Source organism: Hoplias malabaricus, chromosome Y, assembly GCF_029633855.1.
Source record: "Hoplias malabaricus isolate fHopMal1 chromosome Y, fHopMal1.hap1, whole genome shotgun sequence".
NCBI classification, from domain to species: domain Eukaryota; kingdom Metazoa; phylum Chordata; class Actinopteri; order Characiformes; family Erythrinidae; genus Hoplias; species Hoplias malabaricus.
Window position 1 is genome coordinate 40,769,963 of NC_089820.1, and position 22,429 is coordinate 40,792,391.

At 36.7% G+C, this 22,429-nt stretch overlaps 1 protein-coding gene across 3 annotated transcripts in view; it reads left to right on the plus strand.

Annotated features, from left to right (window-relative positions):
* The window catches only part of LOC136678969 (RNA-binding protein 20-like), a 43,501-nt gene that overhangs the window by 15,628 nt on the left and 5,444 nt on the right, over positions 1 to 22,429 (plus strand). For all 3 annotated transcript variants that reach the window (XM_066657182.1, XM_066657181.1, XM_066657183.1), the window contains exons 6-14: positions 178 to 275; positions 13,750 to 13,893; positions 14,549 to 14,680; positions 15,250 to 15,329; positions 15,927 to 16,500; positions 16,618 to 16,716; positions 17,071 to 17,647; positions 18,029 to 18,136; positions 20,842 to 20,963. In XM_066657182.1, the coding sequence (XP_066513279.1) occupies positions 178 to 275; positions 13,750 to 13,893; positions 14,549 to 14,680; positions 15,250 to 15,329; positions 15,927 to 16,500; positions 16,618 to 16,716; positions 17,071 to 17,647; positions 18,029 to 18,136; positions 20,842 to 20,963 (1,934 nt within the window). The remainder of the gene's footprint in view (positions 1 to 177; positions 276 to 13,749; positions 13,894 to 14,548; positions 14,681 to 15,249; positions 15,330 to 15,926; positions 16,501 to 16,617; positions 16,717 to 17,070; positions 17,648 to 18,028; positions 18,137 to 20,841; positions 20,964 to 22,429) is intronic.

Genomic DNA, 22,429 nt, shown 5'->3' on the forward strand with positions numbered 1-22,429 from the left:
TTTAGTTTTAAATCTGAAAATCCAAGACTTTATGTCATGATATATGTTAATGCTACTAGTATTTTTATTATTCAAACCACCTTTATTAGAAATATGAAAGTGTATTCCATTTGTATGTCAGTTGTTCTTCACATACTGTCTTTTAGAACAAAACTGTTTATCTGTTTTCTTCGACAGATGTTTCAGCCGGAGGTGTCTCTTATGTACCAGCTGCAGCTATGAAGTCATTTCCTCTCTCAGGGGCAGGATTTACCTCACATCAGTCAGGGACAAAGGTCAGCCACAGTTCCCTTAGATACATTCATCCTTCAGCGAAGCTAATTAGTAGAATGTTTTTTTTTTGTGATTCTTGAGGAAATTGATGAATTTCTCTGATCTGATTCAAAGTTTCAAAACCTGAATTTCACACATGACCTGACAACACTAATAGCCTGGTCACCAATTTACACCTTTGTTGTTCTACATTATGTAATTATGCCATCTTTTTATAGAATAGAACCCTGTTTAAAATGTGTATTTATAGAGCGTTTTTAAAAATAAATAAATATATATATTTATAGGGCTATATATATTTGTCATTCATCTGCCACTGAGCATTTATTATAAAAAGTAACACCAGTAGCTTTGTAAAACAATACCTCTGTATACATTTGTATTTGAATGTCCTTTTATTGTAATGCAAATAATGTTGTGTAACTTAAGTGCTGTCCATAACTGTATTAAGAAAAAACCGAAACGTTTATTTTAAAAGGGTTATTGTGGCTGTTCATTTAAGCATTTAAGCAAATATAGGGTGCAGGGTGTAAAATATTACGTTGGAATTATTCCAGTACATTTTGTCTTGGAAACTCTGCTTGAAATTCAAAAGTTCCAGACGAATCCAAACATTGGAGATTGCCTTGCTTGTTCACTGTAACTGTTTCTGTATTGTTGAGTAGACAGTTGTCACTGAAATGTTGATCAGTGTAATGCTTATCTTATTCCATTTCATTGATACTTGAAAAATGTCCTTTTGAACAAGTTCATAGTATAGTCTTTGTATGTCTAATTTTTGCATGGTTTACTCTTATGCATAGAGCTTGTGAAGCTGAAACAGCTTTAGCTATCTGGATGTTTGGAGCCTTAACTCACACCCATATGTTCCCATTTATCTCACAGGATCAGAGAATGAGAGATGTCTCTGGATTGTACTGTGTTTATCAGGCTACTGTACTGCTTTACTGATTGACAAATTGCTGTTTGGTTATTACTGTGGGCTCATATTAATTATAGACAGCTTTAAGAGACTCATCACCTCAGATAGTCATATTTCACTGATAGAACGGTCCCGGCAGGGAGTCTTTTTGGAAATATGTATGCTCTAAATGTTAATCTCTGATTGAATTGAATAAAATCTTGACATGGCATATCAAGCTTTTGTAGTTGGTGTACAGTTGAAATGGGCTTGCTTTTTACTACATTGGACTAGATCATCTTGTTTCTGAGCTGGAATGGCGAGTGAATGCTTTATGACAACTGCTCTATCAGGTGTTGTTCACAACAAACAGATCCTGTTCCATACAGTTTTGTTTTGTCTTTGCTCTTTTTATAGCATTTGACAGTTGGATTGTGATAAATGTCTTGAACGACAGGATAACACAGTATCTGAACAGAAAAAATAGTATCCTTCTATAACAGTTTTGATGTCCTATACTGAATTTCATGAAAAGTCTTCTTAAAAACAGATTTAATTTGGCTCATACTGGAAATTGTACTGGGTTCTTTACTTCTTGGCAAATTGTCTTCATAATTCAGTTGCTTAGATGTATACAAAGTCATCCAGTGGGATTTGATGTGAAATGGTTCATTTCTTTACAGCTGTGGTGATAAGAACGAAAGGTTACAATGTCAAAAACACTGACATAGTCATTTTATTTACTATTCAGCACCACCTGTGAAGCTTTGACTTTGACCTACAAAAGGAGATTTTCCAGAGGCAGACTTCAAACAGAGTTAGGATTGTATGATAATATATGATTGTTGAACTCTTCTGAAGACATATGTAGTCCTAAATTTAACTAAAGTCCAGCAGTGCTTATATCACTGCAGATTGGCAGTGCTGCCTACAGAGCACTACTAATAGCCTTGTAATGAAGCGCATTTCTTTTTTATTTCTGTGCCAATGATCAGGCTCTTGAACCATTGTCACATTTTGTAGGAGAAGATTTTAACCACAACACTTTTTAAAATATATTTCTGATGCAAAAATCTTGTAAAACTTGATTTACCAAAATGTAACTAACAAACTAGTCACCAAAGCTTGTTGTCCAGTTGACAACCACAGGTATTTTGTTGCCAGGTCAATTTGTTGTTAACATCTTTAATATAATAATTTATATATATATATCTATATATATATCTATATATATCTATCTATATATATATATATATATATATATATATATATATATATATATATATATATATATATATATATATATATATATCACTAACATTAGAAGTCATGATATAGCTCTTGTTGTTTTTGCTTTCGTGTGGCTGTGCATTTTTAAAATAAGCATTCGGCAAGAGCACACTGAGGACTATGTTGTGTGGGCTTGCCATTCAGTTGCCTTTGTAGCTCTGTTTTTAGTATAAAACTTGTCAAGTGAGCCACAGGTTCAGAGGCTTTGACCCTGGGGCAATGTAACAGGTGCTGAAGGCCCTCGCCCAGAATTCTCTTCCTAGCATGCAAATCTCCCCAAGAATAGTAGCAGTGCAAAAGCAGGCATCCCGCAAATCGCCTGCTCTAATCAAAAAGTTACACAGAGAGGAAACTTACTGAGTAGGCAAGTGTGTGAACATTTCAAAAAACATGCTCATTAGCATATCTGTCCATAATCAGTATCCATGTTTGAGTTCTACAGGAGAAGGTGATGACAAGGCAAGATGTGTGTGATTCTGTACATGCCTGCTGTGTTTGCCCCTGGGTGTTCGGATCTTTTTCAGCTGATGCAGAGATGTAGACTTCCCTGTGTTTCACATGTACGTGTGGTAAGGGGTGAGTTTTGTGGGGCAGACTTGAAAACTTTTTCCAACATGCATTCAAAAACAAGTACTAATTCAAGTGGAACACATCATAAAGTTTTAATTGTAAAACTTGCTGAAGAGACAACAGAAATGGTCATAGTACAGATTACCAATTGTCAGCAGAAAGCAAAATACTAAATAAGTTAGTAGAAAATTATTCACTCATTCATTCATTGCCTGTAACTGCTTATCCAGTTCAGGGTCGGGTTGTGGTGGGTCCGGAGCCATGTGGGGACACACCCTGGATGGGCAATCAATAGAAAATTATAATCCTTGAAAATAAAAACATACAATTCTAACAGACATTTTACAGCTCATTTGGCACGGTGGCACCGCAGGTAGTGTCATAGTCACACGGCTCCAGGGACATGGAGATTGTAGGTTCAAGTCCCGTTCTGGATGTACTGTCTGTAAGGAGTTTGGTGTGTTCTTCCTGTGTCCGCGTGGGTTTCCATATATGTGTGTGTATGTATATATATATATATATATTTTTTTTTTTATTATTTAGTTACAGACATATATAAGCAGTTACACTCATTTGCAAATATAGCACGAAGGGGAAACCATATTTTTTTAAAGAAAGATTGATACAAAATAGGGTATCCAGGGTATAAGGCCATAACAACACACACACACACAAATACATATGTTGGTAGGTGGATTGACTACTCAAAAAGTGTCCATAGGTGTGGGTGTGTGAGCTGGATGAGTCGTTACAGACAATGAATGAATGAATGAATGAAGGAATCAATGAATTTTTCAATCTCATAACTCGGTGATGCCCCTTAAGCATCTTACAAGTTACTTCATTATTTTTTCTTTAAGTTCCATGATGTTCCTTATAAAATGTATCCGATTTATTTTCTTGTGTAGTGAGCCAGGTCTTCCTGCTGAAACAGTTCTGACATTCAAAGGCATCTTGGACTGCATTAGATGCACTGTGGTCTTAAAGCAGGTCCTTTAAACTCTCCACTCAGTTGTTTATATGTGAAAAAGAAACATATACCAAAACCGTTTAAATATTGTTTCCTTTTCATTGTTCCTCCACCAAAACCATAAAAAATATGTTTTATTGTTCTTATACCATCTGTGTGGGTGTGAACCTCAGATTGTCAGCCTTTGCATCCAATGGAACTGCCCAGTTAGTCAGTATAGTGCAAGCTAGAAATTGGGTCATATCAACATGGTCTTACTTGTTTGAACCTAAAAAGAGAGAGATTCTGAACAAGGACCTGGTCCTGAACCTGAAAATTCAGCCTTGTAACACTTTCTCAGTAGTAATATTAATGGCCAGATTCTACTCTGATGTTAGCTGGCTCACTAATTCTTACATAATCTACTACGCCAGTCTTTAATAGTGGCTCCTGCACTGAGGCAATATATGATGATTCTAACGAAGAGACATTTGGGAATCAGTCATGTGTACGCAGTTCCACAATTGTTGTTATAAACTGCAATATTGTGCAGCTCATGATTCCCTTTGTTATTTAATGTCATCTGTGATAACTGAGACAGTGCCAGGTAAAAAAAGATTGAAAGTAGTAGTAAGGGAGTAAAGGACTGGCCTCCCCTCCAGGGTGTGTTCCTTCCTTGTGCCCAGTAATTCCTGGTAGGCTCCAGACCCACTGCAACCCTGAACTGGATAAGGGGTTACAGAAAATGAATGAATGGCAGAGTAAAAACACTGGAGCAGCTTGTCCCCAATATTTAGGTCAGTGGCATGTGTCAGTTTCCCAAAACATCATAGATCAGAGTTCTCCCAAGCAAAATATTAGGCAGGTAGCCATAAAGCTTTGGCTCACTAGTATATGTATTTGACACTATCAAAATGAGGCTCTGTGATTCTGTTTTCTTTGAAATTTTCTTTGATTTTATTTTTACCTTCCAGCCCCACAGCCAAGTACTGTTGGGTTCTGTTGTTTCCAGTTTTAACCAGGTACTACAGTACTGGAACATTTCATATTAAAACAATGTACAGTGAAAACAAGCACGCAGTGTATTCGATGCACAGCACTTTAATTGGAGCAATTCTTAAACATGCATTAGTAAGTTACAAACCAGTTCCATGAGATGCTTCACATTTAAAAGGAAGGGTTCTCTTTTTCAGGTGCCAAGGGTTCTGATGCTATGTATTGTATATACATTTTCTGTTATACAAACTGTGGTCTACAATCATGTTATACAATCATTGTGGTCTAAAGTTTTTTTCGCTGTGGTAACAAAAATTTAATAGACTATATAAAGCCTGGGAAAGATTATATGTTTGACTAACATTAAAGAGGATTTTTAGTGCCACAAGTTTGCTGCAGTGTGTGGTTTGCTGGCTCATTAGCATGTGTGACTTATTGGTCTTAGTTTGTGGAACATTGTTTGATATTAAGGCAGTAGCGGCATGACCTTTTTATGAATTCTGCTACTGAGGAGTTCATTAATGTCATTAACTGAATACAGGTGCTTTTTCACAATAATTTACATCATAGCTCCTGGCTGCAGTTTTTGATTTTGTTGTGTAAAGGTGCATAGTGTAAACCATAAAGAAAAGTCCTGTTAGTGTTTTGTTTGACTGAGTTATTTATGAGCTCTGTCTGATCAGAGATACATAGAGGGTGCTCACACACTAATGTTAGCTGCTATAAAGAGCACCTGTCTACGCAGCAGCTGGACACAACTCGACCTTTGGTTTGGAACTATGAACTATAGTATCCTGATATAGAAAATAAATCCATATCTTTTTTTTTGTCTTCTATTATTGGGCCTGATTGATACAAAAATTTGTCAGCTTTACTTAAAATCTTAGAATTCTAGAATTCTACTAACTGAAAGTTCAGGCATTTATACTTCATATTGTAAGAAATTGCAGCTTTAAAGCAGCATTAGCTAAGATTATTTTGTTTTGCTCAAAACCCCCACCCCCTAACGTTTGCAGAGTAAAATTAAATTTTAGAGACTGTAGAAACCACAGAGGCTCTATTATCCCTATTACAGCTCAGTGAAGCATCACGATTATTTCTGAAGCTGTCATCTTAAGGTACTACTTAGTATTGTTTTAAATGTAAGAGTATACAAAATCTCTTGCCAGTTTTCTGAGAATGTTTGGGACCTGTTAACTAAAAAAATTGTTTTAAAAAAAATCAGGCCACATAATTGCATTTGTCCAATTGAGTTGTAGTGTGTATATATATATATATATATATATATATATATATATATATATATATATATATATATATATTTGTTAAATATTGCACTTGTTAGGTAACAGTTACAGACATATATAAGCAGTTACACTCATTTGCAAACATAGCACGAAGGGGAAACCATATTTTTTTAAAGAAAGATTGATACAAAATAGGGTATCCAGGGTATAAGGCCATAACAACACACACGCACACATACATATTTAAATAAATACATACATTTTAAGTTGTAAGATAATTCCAAAGAAGAGACCATATTTGCCAAAACAAATATTTGAAGCAGGTCAAAAGTCAGTTTCTCAAGAGGGAGTATTGCCACTATTTGGGAGAGCCACATATCTAATGTTCATGCCCGAGGAGAGGACCATAGGAGCAAAATTCATTTCTTGGCAACGAAAGCCAGCAATGTAAATATCTTCTTTGCATTATAGTCTTCTTCTGGGTGACCACTTAACACATGTAATTGGGGGCATAGTACAAAATGTTTATTAAGAATTGCTAATAGTGCTATTATGTGCCTTTCCCCTCAAAAAATCTTAACTTTGTCACAAATCCTGAAACAATGAATAAAAGTGCCTTTATGAGATTGACACTTGAAACCAAGATCAGATCTGTCTGCATAAATCTTGTGCGGATATATTGGTGTAAAAAAAATCTATTAATCTATTAAATTATTATTAATTTAAATTGAGTTCATTTTTTTTGAGTATGCTAACAGAAGTACATTTGGAATATAAATTTGTGCAGAAAGCCAAACATCCTGACCAATAATCTCCTATAGATCTCTCTCCCAGATACCCTTAAGACTACCCAAAGAGGGCAAACATTCATTAGATAGAGCAGAGTAAATCTTTGAAATTAAGCTTTTGTTTCACATGATGTGATCAGAGTTCAATCTCTGTAAACTCCAAGTGCAGCAAATCAGTGTTAAGGATAGATTTAAATTTGAAATGATCTAAAGAAGCCTGAATAATCTGTATATGTCTGAAACTTCTGAAAAGGACATCAGAACACCATCTGGGAACAGATTGCATATCTGTATGATACTCTGCTTATACCGCTGTAGAAGTCCAATGTTATTCAGTTGAGAAGGACAGTCTGGGTAAAATGCGATTGTAGAAGACAGAGATACTTTTAATACTTCTTGTATAGAGTATTAAATGTATAGATGGTGGGGAACATGCTATAGATTCCATGGTAATTAACAGTAGTATGTATTACTAACTGGCTAAAGAAAAAAAAAAAAAAGAATAAAAAGCAGCACAAGCCAATAAGCACACAGGAACATAGCTCACACTCCTGCTCTGGGGATTTTCTCTCTTCATCAATGTCTCCAAAAGCCACCTAAATTCCATGATGCAAAATTTCTATGACACTGAATTATATGTTATTTCTGGACAATATTTGTTGCCAGTTTTATTTTATGATGTAAATAGCATCACAAGAGCTATGTATGTGAATGTATGCTGAATTTGATTGCTATACCAAAATGTTGCCTCCATCAACTGCTGAAACATTACCCACTGGACACAAATTAATATATTGGACTTAAACACACTTGGGGAGTTTTTTTAGTTACAGGTTTACCTCTCGTCTGAAGTATTGACTCTAATGCACATTATACACTTTTCCGCTTGACAGTTTCAAGTATCAAGTGCATATACTTAACTATAGGGTGGTTGGAGGGGTTAAGAGTCCAGGAGTTGGGTTTCAGTTCTAGGAGTGGTCAGTGGATCTTGGCAGAGAGAGTGGAGGAGAATCTGTGAAAGGCCGTGTTCAGCACCTCCACACTCCTATGAGAACACTCTCTGATCCCTCTCTGAGCCTCGTCTGGATAAACAAACAGGAGAACTCCTTAGTGACTTTAGGCTCAGCTACCACACAAATCCAGCTCTCATTTCCACAGCAAAGGCCAGTCAGGGGTCGAGTCCAAGGCCAGTTTAACATGCCATGAACATGGATTTGATAGCACTGGTGTTTGGTATAAAGGCCAAATTACCTATTTAGATAACAAGGTGTGTAACATTCAGCAATCAGTACCAATGTCTCACTTGCCCTGCCTTAATTGGTCCTGCTGTGAAGAACAGGTTAATCTCTTTACAATACTTTACAGAACAACACCACAGTCAGCATCTCTCAGGAGGCATGGGACTTAAAATTAGTTAATTAAAAACAATAGATTTATTTTTTAAAACACAAATGTACCTTCTAACGTTTGGGCACACCTAGTCTAATTACATCCATCCATCCATTATCTGTAACCGCTTATCCAATTTAGGGTCGCGGGGGGTCCAGAGCCTACCTGGAATCATCGGGCGCAAGGCGGGAATACACCCTGGAGGGGACGCCAGTCCTTCACAGGGCAACACAGACACACACACATTCACACCTACGGACACTTTCGAGTCGCCAATCCACCTGCAACATGTGGTTTTTTTTGGACTGTGGGAGGAAACCGGAGCACCCGGAGGAAACCACCAACTCCTCACAGACAGTCACCCGGAGCTGGAATCGAACCCACAACCTCCAGGCCCCTTGAGCTGTGTGACTGCGACACTACCTGCTGCGCCACCGTGCTGCCCGTCTAAATACATGTTTTGTTGAAGTTAAAATAAGCTAATATATTCTCTACAAGGAACTTAAATATAAAATTTTAGTGCAAATTTTTTGTGCAAAATGTATCTGTATTTGCAGGGTAGAAATGAAGAAAAAGCTATAAGTCAAAACTATAAAATTCATATTTAAATTTGCTTTCAGTGGATGAATTGTTCTATATCAGGGGTGGGCAATCTTATCCACAAAGGGCCAGTGTGGCACATGATCATTTGTTTTACTGAGACCAACTAATTATATGCGTGAAATCAGGTGTGCTCTGGCCTGAATGGACTAAAATACAGCACACAGTAAATTCACCAGTGTTAAATCAACACTATTAGTATTAAATTAACACTGCTCATGTAATAATTTAATACTCTCAGTGTTAAGTTAACACTAATAGTGTTGATTTAACATTGGTGAATTTACTGTGCAACACCGCTGGCCCGGTCCTTTGTGGATGGGATTGCCCACTCCTCTTTTGTATTGATAAAATTGTATTAGTATTATTTATTACTATTAGGCCACCATGGAAACCTGGAAAATCCTGGACATTCTCCCAGTGTTCAGTACTGTATCACACTGGCTGTCTAATGAAAGTTAATTGTTCTCTTATAAACCAAGAACATAAACAGCCTGTTAGCTTCTATTTTTATATCTGTTTACGATAGTGTGCCAGACCTGACCTTTCAGATACAGACAGGGCATGATGTTGGCATGAAGCTGCTAATAGAATTATCACAGGGCCCTTCAGAAACCATTAGCATTGGGTCAAGAGCCAAAACACAGCTAAACACGGGCACTCCACTCCATGGAATCAGCCACGTATGGATTAGCATTACATTAAGAAAGCTACTGCAGTAGCATGGCTGTAGTCTGCTCTACATGGTACATATGTTGATTGATAGGTCTTAGATCTGAACAGTTCAGATGTGAACTGTAAATATTTTGCCTGTTGCAGTAGAAACCAGGTCATGTGACATTTCTTTCAAAATGAAGGGCATTCACAGGAAGCTCATCCCCCTTTGCTTCAGTATGAACCTCTGCTATTCTGGGAAGGCTTTACACTAGATTTTGCAATATTGCTGTGTGAATTTGTTTGCATTAGAATTAGTGAGGTCAGAAGCTGGATTGTTAGTTCTTGATCATACACCATTGCTCCAGTGCCCAGTGCTGGAGGGATTCATATCCCTGTGGCAAACTCATGGCATCTGTATGTCATGTACAGCTGCTCCAGAGTGTCTCATTTCATTTCATGCTTTTCTGTAGAGACTTTTCAAACTGTGCATGCTAACAAGGAGTGTACTTGGGTATATAATATACGTCATAAAATAGTATTACCTATATTAATCCAAGTAAGGTGTAATCAGTATTCTACTTTAATAAAGTCTGAGGCACGGTTGACCACATGTCATCAATAATTGTTTTTCCAAGTCCAGTTGAATGGCACCATTCTTCACAAATATTTTACCATCCTTTACTGGACATGTAATCAGTGACTTAAGGTTCAAACACTGTTTAATGCCACAAGCTGTGTCTAGTTATTTTTGTTTTTATCAGAATTTTCTGTGCTATTACCCATACATTCTTCTTGCTAGCCATTTTTCAACCTTCTTACTTTTTAGGCTATTTTTTTGTTCAATAAAATGACAATTGTCATTTTTTAAAAAAGTATGCAACATTTTCTGTAAAATGACTCAATGACAGAAGAAAGTTTGAATTTTTTATTATAATTATATTTTAAACAAAACATGCTTTAAAGCTTATTTTTACACCTAATATATATCACTATTTATAAAGAGGGGTTCAAAATGTTAAAAGTCAATGGTTTGTTTTCAGTCAGAAGTTCTTTTAGGGTGAAATGGTATGTATGACAAAAAAAACTATGTAAGTAGCTGAAGTTTTTGTCTGCAAATTTTTATTCACTGTTTGAATTACCACAGAAATTCATTTGTAAATTGAGCTGTTTAGTTTTGTAGCACTTTCAATTTGTGCTTACTTTCATGCAGTTAGCAGCCTCACAAAAGGGTGGGTGTCTTCCTAAATAACTGGAAACAGCAAAAAAAAAGTCAATATTACCCACCATACTGAGCAAGAATAAATCAATATCCTCATCTTTTTTTCATGATTTTCAGCCATTAGAGGGTTGTAGGCCGTTTCTTGGACGTGAGCACAGAGAGAGGAAACCTGGCACGTCTGATCAAGCCACGTTGGGTTTTTTCACTCGTTTACTGACACTAGGGTTTTATAAACATATTACATCGGTTTCCAGCATGCAAAGTGATTGGAGAGCTAGCAAAAGTTGAGGAAATGTTTTCTGAATTTTATGAAAAGTGTTTTTTGATTACAAACCAGAGCTTTGTCTTTAAGTAGTAAATAAGAACATTAAAAAAGGACATGATTGAAAATATTTAAAAGGCAAAAAGATGTATATAAAATTAAGAATTAATCAGCTTACACTAAACAAAATATAAAATAATACATTATACTAATTAAAAGCTAAATATTATAAAAATTAGTTTTTGTTTAATTTGATAAAGTCTTGATCATTTAGTGCTCTTAGACATTCTGGAAAATTATTCCAGGGTTTGGTGCATAATAATATATAATGATAATGATGCCTCTTCACTTTTTAAACATGTAGGTTTTCCTACATTTAGGCTGTTGAACACCTGTGTGTGTGTGTGGTAGTACATACTCATGCTTCATGTGCCTGCTTCCTTTCATGTGTGTTTATGGGCATCCTATTGGAGGGAGCACAGTGTCCATAACCATCCCCCCCACCACCAACTAGGCAGCTTCTTGAAGAGATTATTTCCATTTTCTAATTTCAAAATAAAAAAGGCCAAAGAAGAGCCAAAAGGCCCTCATTTTTTTCAATTCTGTATTTTTGACTGGATCATAAAATCAAAAATTCAAAACAAACATTTTTGATGTTTTTTTATTAATATATATTCTGATTTTGGATTCCCATTTAAATATGAAAAGAATGATACACCGATAATTTACAAATAGTACCATTTTCTGTAGCTGTTGTTGTGTTTTAATGTTTGTCCTCAGATTTAAAGCAGCAGCTCATTTTGAGTTGAGGAGAAGTATTATGAGCACCGCCAAATTGTTGAATGTTAGCCGTACCCAGCTGCACCCTTTTTACAACTTTGGTGTTAAGAAAAAGAAAAGTTGATATTCCACTGTATGTAAAAATTGGATTTATAGTGTATAATTTGAATTTAGCTCACCAAGCCTCCAGCACACAGGTCTGATGTTTATTTTTTGGTGCTTGTGGCTAAATTGTGTTAGGTTGCATACATACAGCAGTAATATATTCTTGTGTATAAATTGTAGTTTAAAAACTAACTCTCCCCTTTGACCCTATAGTCACGTGTGCTGGGCTTACATTGGCTGTAAACCTGCTGCTGCTGTCAATCAGATCTTTACAATACTCGACCCAGTGCAAGTCTCCAGAACTCAGCAAATTTGAACTATTCTAGCATTTTTCCTCTATTCTACAGCAACAGTCATTGAATTGAAGCTGGAATTGGGTTTGTGTTGCCCGAACAACAGCTGTGAGTCCAGGAGTGCAAGTGCTGCTACATTTTATGAAGCAGACATCTGAAATGAGAGTGGATGAGATCATGTCCAATCTATTAATGGCTTTCCGTCTGCAACATTTGACAGGGTTCCACTAGTGCATGTGGCCCAGAATTTTATGACTAATACTGTTGATGTCTGTTCTGACCCTCCCCCAGTCTGTTCCCTCATACCTGAGTTGAGATAAAGTTTCACTGCCAGTAGGGGGCATGGGTTCACAGCAATGGGGTGAACCTTATTGGTTTCGGTTAGTATTCTGGCTTATATAATGAAGGACTATACACAATTTTAATACATTATATAACTGTCATTAAGGTTACATTGTACCATCACTCCCCTATCTGTGATATTTATGTATGAAAACTGAGTTATTTTAAAAACTGAGTTGTTTGAAATTCATAGGTTTTGTGATGTCCCATTGTGATGACAAAATTCATTTTATATATCTGCCCATTGTGACTACACAATTTTAGCTTGGCTTATTTACATTGCAGTTATTAAGAGTGTTTTTAATTGGACTGTTTTTGCACAATGCATAATTGTATCATGTATCATTCAGAATGACACAGCAACAAACGCTGCCTGTTTAACTCTAAGAAATGTAATGATTGGAAAATTATGATGTGTAAGTGGATTACAACAAATAAAACCACAAAGTAAAAGCATCAAGTGCACAATAACATTTCAGAGGAAGGTAGGATAATACTACTGTCTACACTTTGAATTTGGCATAACCCTACACAACGGAGTATCTAACCGTTTATTTTTCTAGCTTGTGAATTTAATATTATACACCACAAACACTCAACATCTCACTTGTACATTCCTTATAGCCAGTCACAAGACAGAGCACTACCCTCAGACTGGAGCAAGCCAATGATATAACAAACAGAAGTCAGCAGTCAAATCCTGTGTCTTGGTCTAATGTTACATGCAACAACCTGCCACTCACTCATCGCCTCAGTGTAGGATTGTAACATCAACCCCAATCACAACAGTCTGGGACTTATAACAACCAATCAAAATCTAGCATTTGTGCACTAAAATTTACACAATAAACCATGCCACTGAGTCAGTATAATATATAATTTGAGCACAACTATACATTCTTAGGCTTACTGTTTGGAAACTACCAAAACCCAAGTTGTAAGCGTGAATAATATTCTATTACAACCTGTCAGAAAGCCCTGGTCTTTTAAGGAGTTCAATTTCTGTATGCTTTGAGCTATTCTCATGTGTATTATGTTCCCAAGTTAGTGTTTTTTTTTTTTAAATCTCTCTCTCTCCTCTCCTCCAGTTCCCTCAGCGTAAAGCGAGCCCCGGGCGTGTCGTCCATATCTGCAACCTTCCCGAGGGCAGCTGCACAGAGAATGATGTCATCAACTTGGGTCTCCCTTTCGGCAAGGTCACCAACTACATCCTCATGCGTTCCACACACCAGGTACAAGCCTCTGCTGCACATAAAGACATGAAAGACAAGTTATTCAGAAAAGAATCTGGGAAAACATATCTTCGAACCTGAAGATCAGTTTAAAATCCTTAAAGGGTAAAATAATATGTAATTAGATTTTGGACAAAAATAGAGATTCTAACATAAATATATGTTTTATCATATATATAATAAAGAAATTTAGGCCAAAAATCTTCTCAGGCTGAAATATTTAGCTAAAAGCTAGGCTTAATATAGGGCTAGAGAATCCCTTAGACATTTTCTATTTTAAATAAAGTGCTGGGTAATGTTCACTGGAGAGAAACATCATGTGCTGTGCTTTTGCTCTCTGTTACCTTTGAAAGACAGGCATGATGTCTCACTTAGCCTCTCCATTTTCATTAACTGAATATTTGATAGACTTTTTAATTATGAGATTGAATTTCAACCAGATCAGATTCAGGGTCTTGGTCCTATATTCTGCGTGAGTGCAAGATGCTCTACATTAAATCAGGCTTGTAACTGTCCACATGATTTACTGCACTGTGAAAACCAATGCACTAAAATATCCATTTGCAAATCCTTTGACACATTTTGTCGTAAACGAGTCTGCCACTATACATTGTGTGCTTTTCGGCTGGGGTGTTAATGATTTTTTTTCCATTAGGCCTTCCTGGAGATGGCATATGTAGAAGCAGCTCAGGCCATGGTGCAATACTACCAGCTACATCCAGCAAAGATCAACGATCAGAAACTCCTTATCCGCATGTCCAAGAGATACAAAGAGTTGCAGCTTAAGGTGGTTAAATAATTCACTGCACACAAGCCACATCAGATAAAGAGAACCTCATAAAATAATGATTTGATTTTTATAGTAACTATCTAGTAACACTTTATTGTAGGTCATCATTCATAAAGCTACATGACGCCTACATAAACCTTTCAGGACATCTGACATGAACCTATTAAACATTTAAAGGCTTATTCCAACAAGTATCAATTTTCATACAGGCTGATATATATAATATTTCAACCAAAGGAGTTTTATGACAGATGAAGATCGCTGTAATAATCATTTATAGATGTTTTTGTAAGTTTATATAAGTTCTTCACTAGATGGCATGTAGCCTTGTGAATGATGACTAATAGCAGTAGTTCGTAGTTCCCAAAGTGGGGGGGGGGGTGCAGCAAGGCAAATTAATGAGATGCATAGTGCATGTCACTTGTAAAAATTCACTGTAAAATGATATATGATTTTATACATTTATTTTATTAACCTGCAGTTTTGAATTAAAGTGTATCTAATCATTTTCAGTGTCTGGAATACAAATCCCCACAAAAGACGTATCTATTTATTTGTCCATGCAGAAACCAGGTAAAGATGTGGAGTCTATCATCCAGGATATTAACTCTCAGAGAGAGAGAGAAGAGATGCAGGAAATGGATCGGTAAGAGACGCTGACTTTTTTTTGTTTTGTTAATGTCATTTATGGTGTGTTAGTCCCTATAACTTGGGCCCTCTTTTTATTTTATATATTTATTTGTGTTTATTGTATCATAATTAATATATTTTTTCTTGAAACATGTAAATAGTCTTTGTACTTGCCTTTTAAGTGTGATATATGACATTCACCAAGGCAAATTCCTGCTATGTGAATAATATGGGTAGAATAGCAATTCTGATTCTGAAAGCTTCATGGTAACAGATGATTCAATGTCTTTACATAAATTATTTACATATATTATTATTGTGTTGTGTTCCCACCTGCGCTAAACTATGATGTTGATTAAGTTGAATTAAGATTCATTTTTTTTCTGACTGTTGAAGCAGGAGTCACAGTGCGACAGATTTCAATTCAACATATGAACTGTCCCAAATCAGCATTAATCGTTCAGAGTAGAAAAAGAAATACTCTGAGAATACCCTGAAACTATGCTAATTTAGTTTTTGGACTGATAAGAAAAATTTCTGATATTTTTCTGACTTCTGTAATTTTAAAATATATGTCAAAATAGTTGTCATCTCTGTGTATATCTCTATATAGGTACCTGCCAGAGAGAGCACGTTCACGCAGTCCAATCAGTCGCTCTCTGAGTCCACGCTCTCATAGTCCCAGCTTCACTTCTTGCAGTTCCTCCCACAGCCCTCAGGGGGCAGCCTGGGTCAATGGCCTGGGCCCAAGGCGAGGGTCCTGGGACTGGACGTCTCATGGGCGGAGGGATGAGGACCCTCGGGACAGGGATGAATGGCGGAACGGAGAGGAAGAAAGACCCAATGGGCGGCTGCCTGAAAGGAGGAAAACGTACGTCAAACCTGGAGATGAGCGCAGCCGGGACCGCTATTCCCGTGGCAGCCCCCAAGGCCTGCCCTTCTCATCCTACCATGCCACAGATGATTTCTACAAGAAGGAGCTTGCACACAAAGCCGAAAAGACCCTTCGGACATCCCAGCACCAGAGACATGAGGGCAAGCCCAAGAGGAGAGAGTGTGGGGACAACCATAGAGCTAGACATTCAGAGTCTGATCCAACAGAAGACATAAACTCCAGCAGAGCCACAGAGGAGCGGGTATGCAGCAAGAAGGTGAACAAGAGAGAGGACAAAGAGACGGAGATTAGTGTAAGATGTAAATGTAGCTCTAATAACAGCCACATTTTAGCTTTACATAAATATTGTCATTTTAAGAGTGGAGGAAACCACCATAACTTAAGCTGAAAATGTTTGTGTTTACTACAGAAAGATGCTACTGAGCATCGTGCCAAAAACAGATCAGTTTCTCCATCTGATAGCAAACCTGCTGAACCCACACAATATGAGCGGGAGAGAGAAAGTGAGGTAACCACACACAGTCTCATAAACCTGGACACACAGTCATAAGTTTTGTACTGATTCAAGTATTATTTCTTGAATAATTTGTTGAAATAAGTAAATGATTTGCCAGTGTAGTAAGATAGCTTATAAGGAAACATAGTGTAATACAAAAATGTAAAAATGATCATCATTAGATATTTAAACTTTATTTAATATTATGAACTTTGAAAATCATAGATTGATCACAGATTAATTGAGTTTCTACTTTAAATATTCATTGATTCTACTGTAATTGTACTGATTAAGCTCAAATGTATAAGCCTTTATTTTATAGTCTCTCCTGAGACTCACTTCAACCACTGGTCATGTGTTGCTCAGACAGAAGACTGGGCGAGTGGTGAGGAAACTGAAGGTGAAAGCTGGTATCCTAAGAGCATGGAGGAACTGGTGACAGTGGATGAGGTTGGTGGAGAAGACGACTCCATTATTGAGCCTGATCTTCCCGAGCTACTGGAGGAGGAGCCAGTGGAGGAGGCCACTCATTCTACACTCAGTCCAAATCCAAACACCAGTACAGACACCCCAGCAGTGAAAGAGAAGATTCCGGATCAGCCTCCTCAACGTAAAGATGCCTGTCCAGAGGAGATATCATCCCTCAGTCAGCCCTCAGAGAGCAGAGAGCCCTCAGCGAATAGCAGCAGTGCTCCAGACCCGCCCTGCTCTCAGCTCTGCCTCTTCCCCAGCCATGAGTTCAAAACAGCTTTGCAGGAGTCTTCCACAGAGACACAAACTACCATAGCCACATCTCACAGCCCGCAGAACCACAGCAGCAGCAGCTCAGACACGGAGTGTGAAAAGGAGAAGGCTTTAAATACACAAACAGGTGCTAAGACTGTTGAACTAGCTCAGCCTGACAAAAAAGAGACACAGCACACAGAGGAGAGTCAGAGGAAAGGTAAACACATTACAGAGCAAAGAAGAGATACAAAAAAGAGATGCTGCTGCTTTAATCACACTCATATTTATGGTCACTAACTTTGGATAAACAAGGAAGAACAGTAAATAAGTGTTTTGAATTTCTCTACACAAATCCAGTGAAATATAATTAAATTTGGGAGAAAAAATGTGGACATATAAGCCAGACTCATGGGTTAATATATTTTGTGGATATTAAATAGCACATTATTACATTATCATTGTCATAATGATTGCTTGTCCATTGTATTTGTCCATCTTTTGAGACAATTTCATATGTCGTATAGAGCCACTGAATAATTCACATAATATACAAAAATACAAATGTGCACCAATGGAGAAATGATCTTTTTAATTCCAGACATCCATAACTCAGTGCCTGCTGATTCACCTCAAAGGATAGAAATTGAAATTCCCTCTCCATCACGAGAGCAAGAGAAAATCATCAGTGAATACAGCATCCCACTAGGTGAATATCTTCTGTCTTTGATTTACTCTCCATTCAATTTCGATTATTTTTTGGGGAAATTACACATTTATGGAATTATTTTCTCAAGAAAACATTTTTTTAACACCACTTTCTTCTCATTACTGTACTTCTCCCTCTAATTTTCCCACATGTCTTGAGCTTGCGACATTTCTTTTGTACATCATTAACATTAGTTCCAGAGGAGTTGTAGGCATTTACGTCATATCAAGACTGTCTCTCTCTTAATTGTTTCATCGGCTAAACTGCAATTATAATTACCTTGAATATTTTTATAACAGGTTTCTGTTTTTAGTCAGATGGTCTGCCAATTCAAGACTAACTACCTTTGTGTAAATGCTTTAAATGCTTGGTTGGCCTGGCCGTAAACTATTCATGAGATCACTAAAAAGATTGTTAATGAAACAAAAATGAGTAAGAGCAGTTCAAATAGTCAATTTCTGTAGTCAAAAACAGTAATTCAATTAGTTTTACAATGTGTAAAATGCATTCCTCTGATCTTTGGTTAAGCCATTGTATGGTGAGCTGTAGAAGAGCTCCGGGTGAGTAAATGAGGCTCAGACGTCAGTGCAGCACATGCTGTGTGGTTTCAGACTGAAAGGTGTAAATGGCCCCTCTGAGACAAGAGCCTGTCCTCTCATTAAGCAGTGCTCAAGCAGCTGACACTCTTGCATCACCCACAGACACACACACACACTGCGAAAGAGGTGTACATGTACACATGCAAACGCAGTTTCACACTCAAAAAATGTGACGCAGATAAGAGTGTGATTTTCATTTGGACACGTTTAATTATGACTGACCATAGTTAGAAGCGATCTCCCAAAGTTTCACAGATACACCAAATCTTTATGTACTCCGATCCAGTCTTGAAAAATTAAGCATAGTCCTGGAACCTCATTTATAAAACTGCGTGGATTCTGGAGTGAAAGCGTGCATGTGCAAGCCAGAAATAGCATGTGCACAGAAAAATTCAGAGCAAGGTTTTCTCTTCATAAATCACAACCTTCTTCAAAACAAGGGCAGGTGAACCAGCCTCATGTTCGGCTTCCGAAACGCCCAAATTTACATATAAATGGTTAATGCAAATAATCTCATGAATATTTAAATATGGGCTTCTCCTGTCATTTTCACGTGAGATAGTAGAGACAGTGGAGGACCAAAAGACAAAAAATAGAGAAGCTTTGGAGACTGAGTGGTTGAAGTTATTGCTTCAGAGGTTAAAGTGATGTAAAATGTTTTGTTTGGTGGACTCAGGCATTACCAACAAACGCAATTTAGTTGAGTGACAACATTAAGTAATTGACAGTAAACAGTGTTAATTTGGCACATTAACCAGTCTACATCGTTCACGAAAAAATCTTCATGATCTCTGAAAAAATGTTGTCGCCTTATTTGTCAGTTAGCTAGGTTTCATTAGTGCCGAAAAAGCCATTATGACATATATATGACATATATATATATATATATATATATATATATATATATATATACAGAGAGAGAGAGAGGGAGACCTGTGATTCTGTGCAAGTTAAAGCTGTTTAGGCCTGTAATTATCTGCTATTACCAGCCCGTAACGAATTACTCTCTATTTATTATGGAGTTTAATTTCATATAATAATAATAATAACAATAATAATAATAATAATAATGAAATTATGTGGCACTTTTCAAAACAGATTTAAAACATTTTTTTCAAATTAATTTATTACAGTAAGATAAAACAAATTGAAATGAAAAAATCTGAATAATATAGAGTGGAATAAAACAAGCGAGAATAAATCAACACAACAAATAAAGTAGAATGATATACAGCAAGCGATGTAACTTTATTTATTTTATATAGTCTGCATTATTTAAAGTTATGTTAAACAAGTGAGAGTTAATCTTTCTTAATTCTAGTTTAATCTTTGGTTTAATGCAATTTTCTATTTTGCCACACGATTACAAAATGCGATGCAATCCAGGACTAGGCTTAAAGGCAATGTCTACGATTGTGGAGAAAAGCTGTTCTCTCATTTGTTTTAATTTTCTCGGTTCTAACTCTCTGTTTTTATGCGCTTTATTTTTAATGTGGAACAGGATATTAGAGGGGGGAAAACTACTGTTGATTGTATCAACTGTTTGAATTTGAGTTTTAAATTTTTGTAGCACTTTCAGTTTGCCTATACTTTCATGCAGTTAGCCTTAGGTATTGCTCCCCTATGGAACAGGAATATCCTCATCTTGGTTAATTTGGTTCATATTTGTCAATATATGTAGGTCTCTTCTTGTTTAAAAACCTTCAGATGCCTTCATGAGCAGAGATAGAAAATGCTTATCATACTGGATCAAGACGCTTGTTTTTTTTTTTACCCATTTACAAGTACTGGGATTTTGTAAACACATTAGACCGGTTTTGAGCACGCAAACCAACTGGAGAGGTAACAAATGGTGAGGAAACATCCTCAGATATATATAAAAAATTTTTTATTGAAATCCTGTACTTGCCTGGGAAACCACCCCCCTGTGTGATCACTGATAATTATCTAATGAATTAGTTAATCAGAAGATTAGATATTATCACTTTCAGAACAAAGGGAAAAGTCAAAGGAAAGGAGAGATTTCTGCTGGAACTATTCTCCTCCTCAACCCCATCCACCACATTATGCAGGAGTCTAATTTGTGGTTTTTAAATGTTGTCCAAGGTGTGGAGTTCATTGTACCCAGGACAGGATTCTTCTGTAAACTCTGTGGCCTTTTCTACACCAGTGAGGAGACAGCCAAAACTACACACTGCCGAAGCACTGTTCACTACAGAAATCTACAGGTATCTACAAACTCACACAAAATCTTATATTTTACAGATATTTTATACAATTTAATCAAACAAGGCAGGAATGAGAACTCCTTACAGCCTTCAGAAGCTTAATCATTTTATGAGGCATGACAGACAACTTTATCACAATGTCTTTTGTTTCTCTTTGAATATGTTTTAAGAACAAACTGAAGATGCTTTTTTTTTGTAATCTACTTTACAAACCCTAGTAATCTTTTTGTTTTTTCATATGTTAAATCGTCTACACTGGCTCCAAGTATAGTATCGTATCCAGCACAAATTGCTTTTGTTGGATTTTAATTCCTAGCATGACCTTGCCCCTTTTTATCTAAACAGTCTACCTCAATCACACTCTCAGTGCGTACATTTCGTCCCTCAAGCCTATGCTTAAGGTCCCACCTTTTAAGCTAAGCACCACTGGAAATAGAGCGTTTTGTGGAATAGCTGTGTCTTCTTGATTAACTGCAAGCTTGTTCAACTGTAGACGATTTTAAAACCAGACTTAAAACTCATCTTTGCATATGGATTTTAGCTCTTTTATTATTTACTGTACAATGTCCTTGGCTGTCTTAAAAGATAATGAATAAAATGTTATTATTATTATTATTATTATTATTTATATCTACCAGAGCTTTAATCAAGCCTGACATTTTTATCCAAACCCAAGTACAATCTGAAAACTTTCTGTCTAATTTTGCAGTCCAAATTCAAGCCTTTATCAGCTCTTCCAAAATATGTTTAAATGCTGCTTTAATGGATTTATTCAACAAGCAAAGCTTTTCTGACATTTTTGAGAAATGCCTTCCACAATGTGCGGTTATATATAATGTAAATGTAGAGTTGAACATATAACTTTCTGTGTATAATTAGTTAAAATAATTTCTTATATGCATGTTCTCTGTTATGGTGACACTGGATTGATGAAAGAGATTTATTAATATGAGAGAAAATGATTAATATAAACCAACTGTAGCAGACACAAGCATATGAGTTTATGTCAGCAGTGTAAGATAAGTAGGCTGATAAGGAACAGTAATGGCATGCTGTGACACTGAGACCCGGCTGGCGTTTGGAGAGAGATTTCATTTCTCCCCCATCATCACACAGGCCGAATTACCACCACATGCTGCTGTTATTAGTTATGACAAGCGTAGCTCGTCAAGGGCCCTCCTGCCAAAAGAGGAGAGGCAGGCATAACTTATAAGAGCGTATGGTCCTCTGCCATTGAGACAAAAACAAGGAGACTGCAAGAGGTTGCCCCCTGCTGGCCTGGGAGGTAGAACACACCTTTTCAGTTCTTTAGTTGAGACTTTTATGAAAAATAAAAAAAAAACTGGAAGTGGTTTTGATAGACACAGCTACTAGAAAAAATGATGCTTAATGAATGTGCCAAGTCTGCCTGCACCACAGCAATAGATCCAAACTCACATTAGTGTACAATTGTGTTCTATCCCAAT